The sequence below is a fragment of the Malaclemys terrapin genome, chromosome 10 (genome assembly GCF_027887155.1).
Source record: "Malaclemys terrapin pileata isolate rMalTer1 chromosome 10, rMalTer1.hap1, whole genome shotgun sequence".
NCBI classification, from domain to species: Eukaryota; Metazoa; Chordata; order Testudines; family Emydidae; genus Malaclemys; species Malaclemys terrapin.
This window is the reverse complement of record NC_071514.1, coordinates 84,231,618-84,251,103: the sequence shown is the minus strand read 5'-3', so window position 1 is coordinate 84,251,103 and position 19,486 is coordinate 84,231,618. Positions and strand designations below refer to the sequence as shown.

At 50.3% G+C, this 19,486-nt stretch overlaps 2 protein-coding genes across 15 annotated transcripts in view; one reads left to right on the top strand and one right to left on the bottom strand.

The window, feature by feature from the left end:
* Positions 1 to 4,344, bottom strand: part of TSC2 (TSC complex subunit 2) — a 42,880-nt gene extending 38,536 nt beyond the window's left edge. For 10 of the 12 annotated variants that reach the window (XM_054041346.1, XM_054041350.1, XM_054041348.1 and 7 more), the window contains exons 1-4: positions 4,325 to 4,344; positions 2,275 to 2,439; positions 1,594 to 1,680; positions 381 to 491 (exon numbers count right to left, since the gene is read on the bottom strand). In XM_054041346.1, the coding sequence (XP_053897321.1) occupies positions 381 to 491; positions 1,594 to 1,680; positions 2,275 to 2,412 (336 nt within the window). In that variant the 5' untranslated portion in view covers positions 2,413 to 2,439; positions 4,325 to 4,344. Of the gene's footprint in view, positions 1 to 380; positions 492 to 1,593; positions 1,681 to 2,274; positions 2,446 to 4,324 lie in introns of those variants that run through there. The other 2 variants (XM_054041345.1, XM_054041355.1) reach the window with 1 other exon arrangement.
* A 124-nt stretch (positions 4,345 to 4,468) lies between these two features.
* NTHL1 (nth like DNA glycosylase 1) lies at positions 4,469 to 19,161 on the top strand. 3 transcript variants are annotated; one of them, XM_054041358.1, is made up of 6 exons: positions 4,469 to 4,583; positions 6,234 to 6,484; positions 11,567 to 11,737; positions 12,493 to 12,652; positions 16,235 to 16,340; positions 17,460 to 19,161. In XM_054041358.1, the coding sequence occupies exons 1-6, from the start codon at positions 4,469 to 4,471 to the stop codon at positions 17,581 to 17,583; spliced, it is 927 nt and encodes a 308-aa protein (XP_053897333.1). In that variant the 3' UTR covers positions 17,584 to 19,161. The 3 variants fall into 3 exon arrangements, with proteins under 3 accessions (XP_053897333.1, XP_053897334.1, XP_053897336.1); XM_054041359.1 differs by lacking the exons at positions 4,469 to 4,583; positions 6,234 to 6,484 and adding an exon at positions 6,492 to 6,586; XM_054041361.1 differs by lacking the exons at positions 4,469 to 4,583; positions 6,234 to 6,484 and adding an exon at positions 10,070 to 10,140.
* Positions 19,162 to 19,486: the final 325 nt, after the last annotated feature.

The window sequence follows — 19,486 nt, the reverse complement described above, 5'->3', positions numbered from 1 at the left end:
TGGATCAGACTGAAGAAAAGGGCTCATGTACAAAATTTGCCTCGATGCTTGGCATACCTGCCTGAGCAGGGATGCTGCAGGTCAGGAGTAAGGTGCTTGACACAGCTGTCTAGATTATACAGTGCCTGCCGCATTGTGCTTGAATTCAGCCACTGCAATCACTCCCCCTTTTCAGGAGTACAAAATTCCTCCCAAATTAAAAAAGAAAAAAAGGTTAAACTGAGAGTCAAGAGAATTAATCAAACTTGAACGCAAAACTTTTCCTGTTCACTGTGCTGGACTAAGCTAAAGAACGAGAAGAATGTAAATGGCAGGAGGCAGCCAGCCAGTGCTATTCATCTTGCTCCATGCAAGCCCTATTTGGAAGGGGGAGGCTTTACCTGTCCTTGAATGATGGCCTTCAGCAGGTGAAGCACAGCATGTCTGGCTTCTGCTGGTAGCTCTGGCTGCAGCATATCAGCTACCACTTTCCATATTGCTTCCACCGCATGCTGTAAGTGGACATAGAAAGCAACAGCACAATTTATTAGATAGCTATCGTTAGCAGGGTTAAGCTTCTTCTAGGGTCTTCCCCCTACGATGCAGTCACTTCTTGAATTGGGGCAAGTTACACTGAGAAGAGTTAACAGGATTCATGCCTCCTAGCTTCCTAATGCCCTCCTCCCTGAGTGCTACTTCTACCCACCTCTCTTATAGCCAGAGTGGACTTTGTGAGCCACATCTGCCCAGCGAAAGTTGGCCTACACAAACAAAATGACTGGACTGGCTTCATTCATACCATTAGCCATTTCCATGCAAGTCTCTGTGTGGACGCTTTTGTTTTGAGTTTAACCAACATGACAATCTGATATAAAGAGCATCTAATGCAGAGACTTGCACAGACATAATTAAGAGTGTGAATTAAAGCGGATTTAAAGTTATTTCAGTGCCTGTTTGTTCGTAGAGCAACTCTAGGTCAAAAGGAACTAGTGGACACTTCCCTGCAGGACTGTAACAGCTACTAATAAGGTTAGGTCAAGAGCAGAGTTCCACCACCCTACAACAGGTGTTATAACTTTGGTGTCTTCTTTTAAGCACCTCTTAAACTACTTGTCCTGGAAAGCCTTTCAATGATGCTCTCTCTGCTTTGCTTCAGAGTGTGAGCTCTTTGTTGTACAGTTTATGTTTCCACTGTCCAAATCAACTAATTCAAATTCATAGATTCTAAAGCCAGAAGGGACCATAGTAATCAACTCATCTAACCTCCTTCATAATACAGGCCATAGAAGTTATTTGAAATAATTCGAGGTTGAACTACAGCCTGTCTTTTAGAATAAGATCTAATTTTGATTTAATAATTGCCAGTGATGGAGAGTCCTCCACTACCCCTATTAAATTGTTCCAATGATCTTTGCAGCAGGGATAATTGATTTCTTATAGGTTTGTACAGCACAATAAAAATGCAAGATATAACTTTCTGGATTACAACGATTATAACAATGTTAAGGTAGGCCAAATTACCTAAGCGTCTTGTGACAAAAGAAGTCCAAGGCTGTTGCTTAAAGCTTATCTCAATCCTCCCAACATTTACCCTACACCTGACAGCAAACATACCTCTTCAAATTTTTTGGTTTTTGCTACTTCACAGATCTGACCAATCGCACGTATCCGGTTATGTAATCCACACTCTACGCTCAATTCCTGAAAAGAAGAATGGAAATAATTAAGATAATCCAGGCTCTGCCTTTCTTCATGAGAAATATCCCTCTCCATCTCTCAAAATGACCACTTGGACCATTATAAAATTAGCTCCACATTGTCTAAACATTTTTTTTTAGAGCCTAACCATTAGTCACCCCCACAGAGATGCACTCAAATGAAGCTGTAACCAACATCAGCAGGTTAAAACTCATGTAAAATGATGAAGAATGAGGGGAAAATGGAAAGTGTGCTCTAATTTAGACTAATATAATTGCGTTTTACACTGACACACCACCTTTCAGCCAGGCATCTCAAACTACCCAGACATGTTAACTAATTAAGACTTGGCAATACTATGAGGTACGTAACCTAACCCCCATTTTATCTATGATTGACCTGAGAAACAGGTAGGATAAGTGAATTGCCCTAGGTCACAAAAGGAGTCAGTGGCAAAGCTGGAAAAAGAACTCAGGAGTCCCGTTTCCCTGTCTCCAGCTTTAACCACCAAGTCACCCCCCCTCCATTTTTGTGCTCATCGCCCATTAATCTCAGTTTATACTCTAAACTCAGTCCTCAAACCTTATGACAATTTACCTTGAGTATTTCCGCAGTGATGATAAACTCTGTTTGCTTGCCCTCTGATGATTTGGAACTAGCCCGGGATGGTCCCAGACCTAAGAGGCTCTTAAACTTCTCCTTTAACCCAGGATCCTTGTTTTGCTGCTTCGCCATGGTTGACAAGAAAGCACCAAGAGGCCCCTGCATGCACAAAACAGTTCTATATAGAGAGCTGTAGACAGAACCTATGAACCAGCAAACGCTGAAATCCATCTCACTTTTCAGTGGGATATTTACACACAGCTCTACTGTCGCAAGTCTTTGCAAACAGGCTAAGGATTGAACTCCCTTCAGATCAGGGAAGAGAGACACTGGCAGGTGCAATGCTGTCAGGTATGTGGGACACTTGTGCCACTGTAACCATTGCTGGAACATGTCCTGGAGCTGGCTAGGGGACTTCCTTGTCTAGGGCAGCACTTTCCCAGAGGGTTGTATGTGCAATAAAGCAGCACCAAATGCCTGACCAGCACACATGTCAATTTTAAAACTGCTGACCTGTTTTATTTTATAGGAACTCATAAGGTGCTTTGCTCCCAGGCTAAAAACCTTGTATAGTAAATTTCATCTCAGAGCAAATTTTGAAAGTGGCTATAAATGAAAAAAGGAGGAGTGATCACAAAAGTGTTAAACTAATTAAATATTACATCACACCAACTAAATGGGGTGTTAGAGGGAAACAAGGAGTAGGTGTGTCAATCTCAACCAAAAACAGTGAAGGCCTTCAGATGCCATTTCTCCCACAGCACCACAAAACAGACTCCCATTAGACCAGATACAGTTTCAGTGGCTGCTACAGAAATACTGCACGTGCTAAATAAATATACTCTTCATCACATATGCCTCCTTTTTGTGAGAAAGAGGGTTCCAACTCCATAATGGGTCTGTTGTCCCATGAGTACTGGGAACAAGTTAATCCCCAACATCCACCATATGTATTTTGTGCGGGATCCCTTTATAAATCCCTCACAGCCCCAATATCTCACTTATCTAGGTGGGGTTCCCTGTACAGTTCCTGCTCTCCCCCCACCACCGCACATATCCCAGCTCCCTAGAGGGACAGGCCCCTTCCATAATCCCTTCCCACATAATCCCCCATCCTATCTCCACTAGACTTGTCCCCTACATGTCCACTCCCTAGTACCCATAGAACCCAGCTCTCATGGGAAGACCACTACATAACCCCCTCCAATCCCCAAGATCCCAGCTACTTATAGGGGGTCCTTGAACAATTTCCCCCAGAAAAACCTCACTGCCTCCATGGGCGGGCCCTGTTATGATCCCCAAGTACCCACACCCCAGCTGCTCATGGGGGGGGGGGAGGGGAGGGGAGGAGATGCTCCCATAACAAACCCCACGCCCGTACCCCAGCTTCCCAGGGGATACCCTCTTCATAACCACCCAGTGCATCAAGCCCCCCAAATCCCCAACCCCTCTGGGGGGGTGACCCCACATACCCCCCAAACCCCATCTCCCCAAGGAGAGACCCTCCCCCAGCCCCACAGGCAATACCCCCCCTACTGCCCTCCCCAGCCCCTCTGGGGGGGTGACCCCACATACCCCCCAAACCCCATCTCCCCAAGGGGAGACCCTCCCCCAGCCCCACAGGCAATACCCCCCTACTGCCCTCCCCAGCCCCTCTGGGGGGGTGACCCCACATACCCCCCAAACCCCATCTCCCCAAGGGGAGACCCTCCCCCAGCCCCACAGGCAATAGCCCCCTAGTGCCCTCCCCAGCCCCTCTGGGGGGGTGACCCCACATACCCCCCAAACCCCATCTCCCCAAGGGGAGACCCTCCCCCAGCCCCACAGGCAATACCCCCCTACTGCCCTCCCCAGCCCCTCTGGGGGGGTGACCCCACATACCCCCCAAACCCCATCTCCCCAAGGGGAGACCCTCCCCCAGCCCCACAGGCAATACCCCCCTACTGCCCTCCCCAGCCCCTCTGGGGGGAGGGGCCCCCTCCGCGTAACCCAGCCCCCCCGCTGCCCGGGCAATACCCGCCAGCGGGGCCCCGGGGACACTCACCCCTCCGGCCAGCAGGCCCAGCCCCCTCCCCCCGCACACAGCTCCCCGCCCACTCCGGCCGGATGGGCCCGCCCCGCCCCTTCCGGGTAAGGCGGCGCACGTGACTGCCGCGCGGCATGCTGGGGCGTGTAGTCCAGGGGAGCCATGTGCGCGGCAGCCCCGCGTCCCCTGCGGGCTGGCGGCTGCGGCGGGAGGATGGTGGCCAGGCGGCTAAGCAGGGCCGGGGGGGAGGCGGCAGCAGCGGCAGCAGCTGCAATAGGTACGAGGGGTCAGAACCCAGGCTCTCCCCCCCTTTGCGGGGCTCCCCCAGTAGGAACTGGGGCTGAGGGGGAGATGGAAGTGGGGTGCATGGAGAGGGAGGGGATAGAAGAGGAGGGGGAGGGGCTGGGAGATGGAAGTGGGGTGCATGGAGGGGGAGGGGCTGGAAGAGGCGGGAGAGGGGCTGAGAGATGGATGTGAGGTGCGTGGAGAGGGAGGGGATAGAAGAGGGGCTGGGAGATGGAAGTGGGGTGCATGGAACGGGAGGGGCTGGAAGAGGCGGGAGAGGGGCTGAGAGATGGATGTGAGGTGCGTGGAGAGGGAGGGGATAGAAGAGGAGGGGGAGGGGCTGGGAGATGGAAGTGGGGTGCGTGGAGGGGGAGGAGATGGAGGGGGGGAGGGGCTGAGGGGGAGATGGAAGTGGGGTGCATGGAGAGGGAGGGGATAGAAGAGGGGCTGGGAGATGGAAGTGGGATGCATGGAACGGGAGGGGCTGGAAGAGGCGGGAGAGGGGCTGAGAGATGGATGTGAGGTGCGTGGAGAGGGAGGGGATAGAAGAGGAGGGGGAGGGGCTGGGAGATGGAAGTGGGGTGCGTGGAGGGGGAGGGGATGAAGGGGGGGAGGGGCTGGGAGATGGATGTGAGGTGCATGGAGAGGGAGGGGATAGAAGAGGGGCTGGGAGATGGAAGTGGGGTGCATGGAACGGGAGGGGCTGGAAGAGGTGGGAGGGGGCTGAGAGATGGATGTGAGGTGCATGGAGGGGGAAGGGGAGAGGACTTGGGGAGGGAATGGAAGAGCTGGGGGAGGGGTGAGAGATGGAAGTGGGGTGCACAGAGGGGGCTGGGATGTGGATTTGGAAGAGGCTCCGACATGGGGGGGGGTGACTGGCTGTGAGGGGATGTGAATTCTGGGGGAGGGTCTCCCCTCCTGGAGCTGCTGCCTGCACCCACCTACCCCCGGACCCTGTGCCGTGACTGTTGTGGGAGCATTGGCCCAGCTAATCCACCTCTGAGCTTCCACTCACAGAGGCTACCGGTGGAACAGCCCCATCGGGTCACCAAGCCATCCCCAGCCAGGAGGGCTGTCCTAGATAGGGTGACCAGACAGCAAGTGTGAAAAATCGGGATGGGGTGGGGGCTAATAGGAGCCTAAATAAGAAAAAGACCCAAAAATCGGGACATCTGGTCACCCCAGTTGTAGACCCCACAGTAGGGGACATTAAACTGCCCCTGGCATGACCCAGGAGACAAGCCTGCTCCAGCGTAGCCCTGGACTGGCAGGTACCCGAGCTAAGCGCTGCAATGGCTCAGAGGGCAGCCCTTTGCCTGTGGTCCAGCCCTGTGCAGAGGCCAGAGACATGTGATCGCATCTCATGCCGTTCTGCTGTGTGTGCGCGCTGTTACGTGTGAAAGGGGCCGTTTTCCAATAAGTCCTTAGACAGTTCATGAGTCTACACTGGAAAACTTGCCTGATGTGTATGTTGTGGACATGGTTGTGTTCCTGATGGGAGGGCTTGGGGGACAAGCAGGGGAGTGGTGGAACCTTAGCCCCACTTTAGGCTGCATGGCTCCGCTGTATTGGTGTAGGGCGGAGCTTGGCTCTGACTCTTCCAAAGGCTATGGGCTGAAAGTCCCTTTTTCACCTCTTTCAGGAAGTCGGGCCCACAGCACAGCAACCGTCCCATTAAAGAGCAGCGGGAAGGGGAAGAAAGTCACCGTTCTGTATGACTCTTCGGAAGGAGGCGTTACTGAGGAGGAGGAGACTGACTCCAAGAGACTGAAATGGGAGCCGGGGAACTGGAGGCAGCAGCTGGATAATATCCGGGAAATGAGGCGGAAGAAGGATGCTCCGGTGGATCAGATGGGGGCTGAGAAGTGTTTTGACAGCAGCGCGCCTCCAGAGGTAAAGCACGCAGCTCAACCTGAGAGCGTTAGCGGAGCCACAGACGATATTGTGCAACTTTCTCCAGCTGTAGAGATCAAACTCCTTCATGCTGGAGGGCAGGTATCCTACCCTAGTTTTACAGTGGTGCCGCGATTTGCCCAGGGTGTGTTTGAAAGGTGTGAGAGCTATAGGCCATGAGAAATGGCGTAAACTCTCAGAGAGTGGTTTATTTTGCCAGATGAATGATGTGTTCTCCTTGGCGGTTCTTTGCTGGGCATCAAGGATGAAGAACTGAGATGAAGAAGGGCTGGTCCATGGGGTGGTCTCTCATCCCATTACCTGAACTTGACCATCCCTTTCATCAGCCCTGATCTTGATGCCTCTGCTTTGACCGTGAGCGTTACACCAAAAAAGAGACTCTCCCTGGTGGAAACCAGTATGATGAAGGGTTGCTGTGCTCCGACTGAGCTTCGGGAGATTTTATCCTTTGGTCTGGAGGCCCAATGAGAGCTAGTGGCAGGTCACTGTAAGCTAAGGGGTGGGCGCTGTTTCAGTGGGGGGGGCCAGTGACACAGAGTCCAGCTGGAGATCCATGCCGTTCGTTTTGCTCCTCGCAGCCCTGCACACAAACAAACTTTGTATCCCCTACTGCTGCGTGGTAGGAGAGCACGTAGACACACAGTGAGATAATTGTATCCAACAACCATGTGCTTAGAAGCCACATCCAACAAAGGCCAATGCAGGCAGCCCTACCACACAGAGCTAAGTATTTAGCAAGTCAGAAGATGAGAACTGGGGGAGGGAGGCTTGTCCTCACCTCTTGTTCATTCTGCCTCTACGAGCATCTGCCTTTGTTCATTCTCTAATAATATGTTAAGTGTTAGGAACTCTAGGGGGGGAAAAGACACACCAGAGGAAAGGGGCTCGGCAGCTGTGTGGATGCTGCCTTCTCCCAAGTGCAACGTGTGTGAAGGGAGCTCCCTTCAGTGCCAGGTTCTGGAGACATGCTATGGAACAACAGTGTGAATTCCCCCAGCTGTTCTCCACTCAGGCAGCAGCTCCGACATAGGGAGAGAAGTGGAGTGGCCAACAGAGCTGTGCAAAACAGTCCTCCTGATCTGGAGGTTCATTTTTCACTCAAAACTTGAACCAGGTTTTGTAGAGTTTAAGGCCAGAAGGGACCGTTAGATCATCTCCCTTGACCTCCCACATAGCCCTGCTAATTAATTTCACCCAGTTACCCCATACTGACCCCTTAATTTGGGTTAGACTGAAGCATGTCAGTCCTCAGGAGACTGAACTGTTGTGTGCCAAAGGCAGAGAATAGGAGACCGAGGTGCCACCACGAACATGCTATATGCTTTAGATGGCTAAAAAACGGTCCCTGGTGCAAGTAACTTCTAGTCTGCAGCCCACAAACACTGGGAGGGGGACAGTCAAGGGTAACTGGGGACAAAAAAGAACTAGATAACTTCATGGAGGATAGATCAATCAATGGATATTGGCCAAGATGGGCAGGGACTTAACCCCACACTTGGGGCAACTCTAAACCTCTGACTGCCAGAAGCTGAGAGTGGAAGACGAGTGGATCACTGCATAACTGCCCTGTTCGGTACACTCCCCCTGAAGCTCTGGTACAGGTCACTCTCAGAGACAGGACACTGGGCAAAATGGATCATGGTCTGATTCAACATGGCAGATCTTATGTTCTTAATGAAGAGTGACGTATGCCACATACGTGGTTTTTATTAGTGACATGATTTTTTTTTTTAATTCCATCTTAAATGGAGACACTTGCTGATGGGAAGATTAAGGTTTGTGAGCCAGGGAGCAAGGTGATGTCTGGTTTTGAGTGGAAGCCATGGAAAAATATTCTGGTGGTCCCTGCCAATTGCTGTAGGCTGGTGGCTCATAAAGGCAGCTCCAGAAATCCTTTTGGGAGTCGTGGATAAGTCATATCTAGCTGACTGGTCTCCACAGCCTCCAGCAAGGGGAACCAGCATTGAGAGGAGCCGGGAAACCCACCTCTTCCCAAAACAAATCAATGTGAGCATTACTAATGGGATTCTCTCAGCATGATTGCTGATTGTTACACCGGTTTCTAGCAGGGAACTACAATGAGGCATCTCGTGTAAAGGTGATAGGGAGGGAAGGAAGTTGTGTGTCCCTTTTGCTCTTCTCTGTTGGATAAAGGCAGCCTGCAGGTCTACACACACTGATGCCCCAGTTTAATGTAAGTTCTAAAGTGACTTCAGTTAGACCAGGGCAAAGGCTGGTTGGATGCTCTTATTGGAGGTTAGCTGAAGTTCATAAGGGACAGCTTTAAGAAACTGAAATAAGCCCCTCCAACCAATTTAAGAGCACCCACCCAGGAGTTTGCAGCAATTTAAATGTGTTTAAAAACTGATTTCAAGTTAAACTGGTGCCACTGTCTCAGGTGGACAAGGCCTAAGTGGGTTATAGGCTGTTGCCCTCCCCTCAGCCCAGGAAGGATTAAATGCCTCGCCTAGAGTCTGTCCAGACCCTTCCTTCAGGGCACAGTTTATTATGCCAATACTAAATTTGCAGAGTAACACAAAACCAAGCTGTTCCCCTGCGCAAAACTGGCTGCAGGGGCCCAGAGGCCTTTCTCCTTGGGTCTCTTCCTCCTGCTGCAGGACTTGTCTTTCTGCAGTTTCTCCTCGGCTGAGCTCTTTCAGCCTTTATAGGAAGCACTGGGGGCCCCTTTTCCAGCTGGGTCTGATTATCCCTTTTACCAGGCCCAAACCCTTTTTCTTAAAGGGGCTCTGCCTCAGAACAGGGCTGGCTGACCCCATTTCCCCATCACCCATAAAGGGACAGACCACCCAGTTACACACAGCCACAAAGGAGTCTGGTACTGGTTTAACTAAAGAAGTGTGAGTTTGTACCTAGAGCACGCAAGATCTTACAATAATAGACTTGCCGTGCCCTTTGTGTTTGGCTGAGTCTAGACATGTGGTTTGGGAGAGCTCGCGGCCTGTAACGGAAGAGGCACAGGTGTTGTGTTGGCCCTCTACCAAAGGAACTTTTGATTCCATGTCTAGATATTTGAGTTAGATAGTAAGAGTTTTAAACAGTCTGTGTGCAAATCCCTGCTCAGTTGTGTTTTTTTTCTTAGGTGGCTTATCTGATGATGTAATCCTGCCAGTTCTCCCATCAGCCACAGAGTTTTGCAGGATCTAAAGAGCAGACCAGACTTAAATCTTTTAACACAAAGAACAAAGCAGAATTTTGGCGGGGGGAAGAAGAAAACTTTCTAGGCTGCTTTTATGCACTATAAAGGAGCAAAAAAGGACACAGATCTAGTATTTCTCCCCCTTAGTTCACCATTAAGAAAACATTTGTTTAAAAACGCAGGCGTGCTTGGAATGGTGCTGTGCTTCCCCAAGTCGCTGGCACAGAATCAGAGGCCCAGAATGACGCCGTCCTCCGAAGGGAACATCTGCACACGTTTGCATCGGTACAAACAACAAACCGTGGTGCAGCATTGCGATGGGAGGCTGCAGGGAGACTCTATCAAATGGCATTGTTTGTGTGAGAACATTTAGATTAAAGGGCAGGCTGACTCTGGTGATCTCTGCATAACAGCTGGAGCAACGTATACTTGAGCAGCCCACAGGGCTCCAAAGGGAGGCCATTGAAGATGCAACTGGGTAGATTTATTTGACATATTGCTCTTCTTGTAATCTCTGGCCCCAGGACTGGGGTCGTGTCCTAGTCTGAAGTCCCTAGTGAAAATGGTTAGCTTCTGCTTTAGTCTGAGACAGCGTGTGACGCCGTAAAGACACAGCAACCAGCACAAAGTGATACTCTGGGGTTAAAGAGAACCACAAGTCATCACTGGGAAATAACTCTTTTCCCTAAGGGAATAGACTTATTCCTTCCACGATAAAGCTAGGCATTGTAATAACCCCTAGCACAATAACCCCGGGCTTTTCCGGCTGCTGGCCAGAACTTTCAAGGGCTGTTTTTAGGGGGTTGAGGAGCCTGAGGCTGGAATTGTAGCCCAAATGTTCTGCAATCATCTTAGTCGCTACTCTAACCCCCAGCACCGGGTGCCTGGCTGGGAAGACGGGGTCTGCAGTGCAGAGTCACAGGGAAGGAAAGTCTAACTCAGCAGTAAAGCAGGAAATAGACACCAGGTCAAATCCTGCTCCGTTACACCAGAGCAACTTCACTTATTTCAGTGACGTGCCTCCCGACTGACGCTGGTGTGAGATCAGAATTCAGCCAATGAGGGTATTTCTGGTGACCGTGCCGCACACTGGACAGTGTTCTGAGGCCTGAGTCTGGAGAAACACATTCATCTGAGTGAAATGCTCTGTCCAGAGTAGTCCAGCAATTCAATGTCTCATTACATATTTGATTTTAATTTCTAAGGGCTTGTCTACATGGTGAGTTACTGTGCGGCAAGTCAGCATGGGCCCCTGCAGTGCACTAGTTTGCTGCACTATAACTCCCATGTGAGTGGTGCTACAGCGCAGTGACTTTCACTGCAGTGCCCATGTGGGATGTTACTGCGTGGCAAGCTGGTGCACTGTAGATTCATGCCCTTAGGCTGGGACTTTCAAAGAGGCCTGTGGGAATCAGGCACCCAATCCCATTGAAATCCAATAGGAGTCAGGTGGGTGTGACTTAGAAGCACAAATCCCATTGAAAGTCAAGGGCACGTGCTCCTAAATCACGTAGGCATTTCTGAAAATCCCAGCTCTATCTTTCGCTGTCAAGCCTGCGGAGATGCCGATTCCATGGATATGAACTCCAGCAAATTATTCTAATATCGCCCCATTGCTTTTCTGTAAGCCATGATTACCTAAGAGGAAAACTTTAGGGGTTCTGGGGAAACAGAAGTAGATACAATTTCTGACTCTTTTCGACTGCAATCTCTTTTATTTAAATAGTAATAATAAGGTAAGAGCTGAGGAGAGGCCCATATGGCACATATTGATACGCATGTCACATGTGTGTATGTGTCGCTATACCCCACTGACTTGCAGACCCCAGACCCAGAACTTTCAGGATCCTAGCCCTGTCTCGTCAAGGGGTCTCTGACACTCCATCTCCCATCTGATCCTCTAGGTGATGCGCTATCAGGTTCTGCTGTCGCTGATGCTGTCCAGCCAGACCAAAGATCAGGTGACCTCGGCAGCCATGTTGCGCCTGCGGGAGCATGGCCTCACGGTGGACAACGTTCTGCAGACAGACGACGTGACTCTGGGGCAGCTCATTTACCCAGTGGGATTCTGGAAGGTGAGAACCAGACCATAGTGGTTGGAGATGGCCGTGTGTCTAAGCAGAAGTCGAATGATGCCCCTGGTCCCAAAACTGTTGGCGTTGTCTCAGGAATATCCGAGGCACAAAGCTATGAGTCGGATCGGGGTGGTTGGATCGGCTTTTGCAAGCTTCACCCCCTTCTTCCATAAAAATTATCCATATGACCTGTAATGGCAGTTGGGAACCACCTCGGTCCTTGCCTATTTATTTCTCTTGACTTCTCCCAAAGCAATGCCCCTTGTTGTCCCGTTCATGTTCCCTACCTCTCTTTCTCTCCTTTGCTACTCTCGCCTCTTCCACTCACCTACTAGCAAGAACGCCTCTCTTTTCTCCCTTTACGTGTATTTCCTTTTTTTTTTTTTTCAGCTCACCATAGACCCTCTTTTCTTCCCCCTTGCTGCAGGCAATCATGCATCATGTCCTGCTTATGAGAGACTCCATACTAATCTGCTGTAATTTGGAAGCTGTATTTTATCCCAGTTTTAGCAATCTGTATCCAGGACAAGAACGCACTCATTGGTATCATCCCAAGCATGGTTAGAAGTTAGAGCCGATCACGTTACAGCTTCTTGCTTTTTAGGATAAATCAAGGACATCTTTTGTATTTTCCTCTACAAACTCACGTCTGTTCCCTCAAATTAAGGAACTAGTCCTATTGGCTGGTACATGTTTCTCCTTTCCATTTCTTGGATGGGAACTTAGCTCCTATGCTGTTTGCTTTCGTTTCCCAGAACAAGGTGAAGTACATAAAACAGACGACCGCAATCCTGAAGCAGCAATACGGAAGTGACATCCCCAGTACCGTTAGGGAGCTGGTGAACTTGCCGGGAGTTGGGCCCAAGATGGCCCACTTGGTCATGAACATTGCCTGGAACAACGTGACTGGGATCGGTATGTTTTTGCAGTGTGGAGGGCGCTGGTCTACCATGATCTGCCCACTCTTCCCAATCCTAATCTTTCCCGATCCATTGCTTGTAACATAATAATACCTTGCTCTTATAGGGAGCTTTTCATCCATAGATTTCAATACCAGAAGGATTCTAAGGCTGGTGAAGTCACTTGGGCTAGTCGCTTATTCTGCCTGGATTTACTTATTTGCAAAATGGGTCTAATTGCTACCTCCTAGGTGTGCTGATTAAGAATAAAGGCATTGCTTAATGAATAATAACTAGGGATGTGTGGTGACATGTATCACGCTTTAAGGTCCCCTGATGAAAAGTGCAAAGCAACGGCGATGTAATTCCACGATACCTCTGTTAAATAACAACATATTTTTTGTTTAAACAAATCTCACTTCGGAAACAGTTCTTTCAGGCCAGCTGGAGAAGGGACCGAGGAGGTCTGATTTTTGCAACTATACTTAGAAAGAGCTTAGTTGCTGACGGTCCCTGGGAGGATTTTGTTTGAAACTGGCTGTTTTAGGCTGAATTGGCATTAACTTGAATCCCTAGGCGCAGGGTTCCTTGTGGAATTGTCAGACAAGAGGTTTGTGGTAATCAGTGTCTCTGTTTCTTTGCCCCATTTCTGGTACTGGAAACTTACAAAAGTTGGAGGCCTAGATAGCCCTGTATTCAGGTCCTGTTTCGATGTCTTCAGGTGATGGGGCTTATCATTTGAAGCTTTCTTGAATTTATAGTGGGGATGGGCCTCAGAGGCTGGGTTGGATTGGAGTGAGGTTCTGGTAGCAATTGTACTCCTTCATTTTAAAGGAACAGAATCTGGGTAAGGCAGGATTTTGATTTAGCTCATCAAGGCCAGCAGGTGGCACTGCCGTACTGGCTTTTCTGTTCGGCTAAGACGGAGCTCCAGGTATGCATCAAGGTCTCTGGGGACAGATTAATATTCAAAGTGTGTTTGCTGCTTAATCCGAGAGAGTCATGGGAAACCTGGTAATGCTACCACCTGATGAATGACGCCCGCTTGGAGTGAAAATTCAATACCGTGTTCAACACAGGCTACAACGGTGTGGTTGAAACTCGGCTTTACCGAGTGTAGTTCTTGCACTAGACTGGCAAGCTTTTGAGTCTGTTGTTCCTTCTGAACAGTTAATCCGCTGTTGGGGAGGAGAGTCTAGAGGGAGCTCTGATAGCTTTCCAAGGAATTGTACGCACTGTTTTGATTTAGAAGCAAAGCTACACACTTCCTGTTTACAGCAATTTCCTGGGTTTTGTTCAATTAGCAACAGAAGGACCGGTCTGTCACTGCTGATCTAACAATAGATTACTTTTGTGCTAAGAGCCTTTCATCTGAGAGTCTCAAAGCACTTTTCAAACATTCCCTGAGCCTTCCAAACTCTTTGTGTAGCATTATTAAATGCATATCCTGGGGAAAGTAGGGGGCAGCGTTTGCAGCTTGCCTACTGTCAGCTGAGGCCACTGCAGGAAGAGAACCCAAAAGTCCTGGCCCCCAGTCCTGTGCCCTGACCTGCTAGATCACACCACCACAAAGAAAACTGTTTATGATGAAACAAACTAAATCAGATGGGGTGGCTGTCTCACAGTGTGCAGCCTGCGGCCCCAGTCTGCTCAGAGTGACATTGTCCTGGGGAAATCATGGCTTCTTTCAAAGCCACGTCCCACTGTCCCACCACTTTTGGGCCATGTATCGAGAGAGGAGCCACCTCGCTATAGCATCCTCGTAAAGTTCTTGAGATGATCAGCGACATCTCGTGACTTAATAATCGTGATCCCTGCAGAGAGTTAACCCCACTTGATGCTGAGACCCACCTAGCAAACCCTCGATGCAGAGAACTCCCCCGCTGAAGTCAAAGGGACTTCTTGGATCAGGCTCCCAGGGAAGAAAGGTCTTTTTGATTACGTGAATGTGTGCGCGTGTACACACCTCTGCCCCTTCCCCCTGATTTATCATAAGCTAATAATCATCCTTCAAGATGGAAGGAAAATGGCCAAACTCCCGGCTGTGGACTTTGGGGCTTGGCGGCTGCTGTTTCCTAGCCCTCCCATATTAATCCATTGGCGGTGCAGATGTCATGGTTGCAGCTGGAAAGGGCTTTGACTTCCTGGTTTGGAGCCATTCTGAGCTGGCTCGCATCCTTTCCTGACACCCTGTCTGGCCGTCCTGCTTAGACACTGTTCTGTGGCTTGGCAGGGCTCATCTCTTACAGTAACCCTCAGCCTGGAGTGCTGCTCGCCCTGGTAGATGATCAGTGCGAGCATCTGGGAGCTCGGTGCTTTGGTAAATCAGTGCACTTCTGTAGGTTCCGTTCCTTGAGGTTCCTGGATTTGAAAATCCTGCTCTAGCACTTTTTTCCTTGCTGCCTACTTAAAGAATAAAGTACCGGTAACTTAATTACTGGGACAAAGTACATCTTAAAACACATGAGTATTATTTAATTAATGCTGTAAACATTGGCTACTTCATCACTGAAATACAAATATTGTAACAATCCTGACCTTTGAGGGCTATATAGGACATGCGCTGGCTGCCTCGGGTTCAGAATGCTGCTAACGATGCTGGTTTTGTCCCACAAAGCCCTAAAGGGTCTGGAAGCTGTCTGAAAGATCAGCTGTGTCCCCTGCCTGCTCTGAGATTGGCCTGGTAGCTACCAGAGCAGGGAGAATGAATAACTCTGCCTCCTCCACCCCCAAGATGTTTAGTCATAACTCCAAGCAAGTCTTGGTTTAATCCATGTTCTCATATGGAAGTGCCCAAAATAAATTGCTCTGAAATATGCCAGCAAGTAGCCCCAACACACGGGCAAGACACCAGGGACATGGACTAGCTGGGCAGTGTTAGGGGTTTCTCGGGTTGGCAGAAAATTCAGAGGAAAAGGCAAAGTCTTACCTTGCATTTATCCGAGAACTCCGGGCCAGGGTCCTTGAGAGAGGCAGATGGTCCAGTGAATAGGGCAGTGGCCGGAGAGTCGCTCTCGCCTCTGCTGCTCAGCTGTGTGACCCTGGGCAAGTCACTTCCCCTCGGTTTCCACAGCCACCAGGTGGGCATGACGACGCCCCCTTTCCTGTGGAAAGCACGCTGAGCTCTATGGATGAAAAGCACCCTACAAGAGCGTGGTGGCATCAGTGAGGCCAGCTCACGCGCTCCTTGCCGTCTCGTTGGTCAACTTAGTGCCGGGGATACATAAAACTAAGGAAATATCTTCAAGCCATCTCAAGCCCCAGATCTTGGCACTTCTGAATGGCAGACTGAGAGGTGGGGGGAAATTGTCTGTTTCACACTTTCACCATTGGCAAGACCTTGCTGTTCCTTCTTTATGTGGATTTGTGACACACACACACACCCCACACACTTACTCCAGCCATGGTACTCTGCCTCCCAGGGCCCTACTTTTGGACAGCAAAAACCCACTTGGCATCTGCCCTCAGATGGCAGAACCTCCCAATACAGACTGGTGCATCTGCTGTGGGTCCTGAGTTGACTGCTTCTTTAACGCCTTAGACCCTGCTCCCTCCTGACCAGCTGTTCCCTCCTGACTCTAACCTCTCTGCTCCCCAGGTGTGGACACCCATGTGCACAGGATTTCTAACAGATTGAAATGGGTGAAGAAGGAAACTAAAACCCCCGAGGAGACCAGAGTGGCGCTCGAGGATTGGCTGCCCAGGTGAGGTGTCTCATGCAACAGGGGAATCTGGGCTGGTTTTCAGCTGCTGCTTGGCTCTGAAATCCTGACAGACACAGACACCCCTCCCCTCCCCTCCCCGTTGTAATCTTCACAGGAAGCTGCCACTGGCATTCCTTTCCCCAGTACCAGCTTGAAGCATCTTTTGGTCGTTGCTGTGGTTTATGGCAACAAGCGGCTGCCACATCCAGCACACAGAACCCTGCGGAGCTGTTTCCTTCCCTGCCCCGTGGCGTTTTCAGTGAGCCTGTCCCCTCCCCTTGTCACGGACGCCGCAGGGAAGGAAGCCTGGCATTGCAGTGCCTGGGCCTAGGACTTGGCCTTGGGTTATTTCTTGTTTCCCGGGGAGCCGCATTCGTTCAGCTGTTTGGACGGTTCAGAGATGGCAGAGACTCTAGTCTGTGCTGCTGGACTTGTTCCCTACAGTGCATTCTCTACTGTCCAGTTTGGTTTAACACACCCAAGGCCATCACTTCCCTTGGGAGGCCATTCCACCATCCAGTAGTGGTGATCTGTCTGCCAATCTCCTCAGCTGCAATGGAGTATGCCAGGGATGAACTCTGGCCTATACCTTAAATGATCAATTAGTTTCTCTGTGTATCAGAGACTCATAACAGGTGCTGAACAGGAAGGAAACCCCACCAAGTGCTCCAGCCCAGCACTCCATTCTGTGTGCAGTGGCCTCTGGAATTTGTATGCTGCAAGGCCCAGCTATGGGTGCAATGGGGATTCGGTGCCGGGCGGTAGCACAGCCCTAGTGTGAGCTCAGGTTGAAGCCTGTCTGCTTCATCCAGCGGTGGGAGTAGCTGTGTATGTGCCTTTCCCCTGTTTGCACCGGAGAGAGGAGAAAACACAAAAGTTACTTTGGCTGCTCCAGCCCACAACGGTCCTGGCCCCCAGCCAGCATAGCAGGACTGGGCTCTGGGAAAGTCTGCGGGGCGGACGGGAGCTAGGGCTGGAATATTCCTCCGAGAGGCTGAGGAGCTAAAACAGTTGAACTGTTGGTAGGAAATGAATTAAAAACCTGAGCGGTGCTGGGCTGCTTTTCAATCCTGCTCCGCAGCAGCATTTACCAAACTCCTCTCCCTTCTGGGTCTGTAGGGATCTCTGGAGTGAGATAAACTGGCTCCTCGTGGGTTTCGGCCAGCAGATCTGCCTGCCTGTGAACCCTCGCTGCAAAGAGTGCCTCAACAGACACATCTGCCCGGCTGCTAAGAGATGCTGAGGGGATGGCTGCTCCTCCTAGAGCAACAGCTCTGCACCGGGGTTGTGAAGCCGCTGGACTCTGAGCCCCAGTAAGACTGCATTGGGCTTGGGGAGAGACATAGTGCTGCAGAGAGATGGGATGGGAATGCAGCAGCTACCCAGCGAGAGCAGATCTCTGAAGGGGAAAAGCGCTCTCTGAAATGCAGCCGTCCTGCTGAGCTCTGCAGGAATAGTCCCTCGGTGTGGGTGTCTAACACAAACACTGCACAGAGACAGTGGGAACGGGGAAATGTTACACACTGCGGTGTCTGGTGCAGCTGGAAGGAGACTTCCGCCAGCTCGGGGACTGGCCCTGCCCAGAGTCCCTGCCTCAAGCTGGTTGGGCACAGACTGGCTTAAGAAAGGTGGTTTTTTTCATTAAGGTTTTACTGACAACTCTGCAGCGCAGGAGGGAGCCGTGGTGGCCTCAGCCACCACTGGCGGGCATAGGGACTGAGCATGGCAAGGGCCAGCTGGAGGCAGGGCGGGGAGTATGGGGCAGCCCTCCACGGGGAGGGATATTACATTCAAAAGGTACAATTCAGGCTTCACAAAGATGAGCCCAGCCACCCCGACCAGGACGTTGGGGCTTCGCTCGTAGCCAAGAACGGGGGAAGCAGCGAGAGCGATGCAGAGACTGGCCAGCAGGGCTGCTCTTAAGTTCAGCTTTGACAACGCTGCCCCCCTCTGAACACTCTCTCCCCATGGGATCTCCTTTGATCTTGGGCCCTGATTCAGGACAGCACATAAAGCAAGTCTGCCGGATTTAAGTACATGCATAAGTGCAGCACTGGGGATGCTAAAATAGCTCTGTTTCTGATCCTGGGGCCCTGTCTGCCTTTCAAAGGGTGCCGGATTGCGAAAGCATTTTTCAAATGGGTAAGAAATTTGGAGTGGTCAGGTATTTGAATTTCGGGTGGGGTGGGAATCAGTCACAGAACCACCCGTTCCAGTAGCAGCTGTGGCGCTTTGGCTTAATCAGATGATAAATATTGTTTTGACTGATCCTTCGTGTGTCCGGCTTTAACCCCTAAAGAATTGAGGGCCTATTGGATTGGAAAGAGGAGAACACCTCAGCCAGCTCTGTCACAGCTGGGGGTGGGGAGAAGGAAACAGAAAATCCCCCTAAATACTGCAGGAATTTCCCATAGGACTCCAGTGTGCTTCCAAGCAGCTCTGCACTGAAGTCCAGAGTGTCAAAGGGATTTAGGTGCCTTTGAGGAGTTGGGCCCAAACTGGGGAAAACTTTGCTACTGAAACTGTTAAGATTCCAACAACTTGTTCTTGCACTAGTATTGCACACGCTTTGCCTGGCACAGGGGCAAAATCAGCAATGGGCTGGAGTGGAAGGGCTGCTTTATTCTGATTGCATAATACTACGTAATCTTGATTACAGAGCGGTTACCCACAAAGCCTACACCTGCGGTGCTCTGACCTGACCTGGCCGGGTTCTATGTCTCAGGCATAAGCACTGCAGATTGGGAATTTCAGTCTCTGTATTAAAGGTGGGGACATACAGAGAGGGAAATCTGGCTTGTGCTTTTTTTTTTTTTTTTTTTTTTTTGGCTTCTTTCTAATGTTTAAAGGATGGCTGCAAAGTTATGCTCTCCCTCCCCCCCTACACACACACACACACACACCCCGAAACTGAAGTCTCATCTACGCTGAGGCCTACTTAAAACTGGAGCAGTAGCGGGTGCATAACATCAGAAACACCAAGGAAGAGAGCTGATAGAAGTGATTTTTTTTTTAAATAACCTTTTAAAATGTTTAGTTTATGCCTCTTTATCCCCAACACTTGGGCAAAAAGTTCTTTGTGCTAAAGATTCACCATACCCAGCTTTTTCCAATTAAGGGTTGAGAAATATGGATTTCAGAGTCAT

Bases quoted from the DNA above. Each gene is read 5' to 3' on its own strand.
- NTHL1 (XM_054041358.1), top strand. From the start codon at position 4,469: ATGTGCGCGGCAGCCCCGCGTCCCCTGCGGGCTGGCGGCTGCGGCGGG. The intron at 6,485-11,566 runs GTAAAGCACGCA...CTGATCCTCTAG, and splicing joins ACAGCAGCGCGCCTCCAGAG to GTGATGCGCTATCAGGTTCT. The intron at 16,341-17,459 runs GTGAGGTGTCTC...CTGGGTCTGTAG, and splicing joins CTCGAGGATTGGCTGCCCAG to GGATCTCTGGAGTGAGATAA.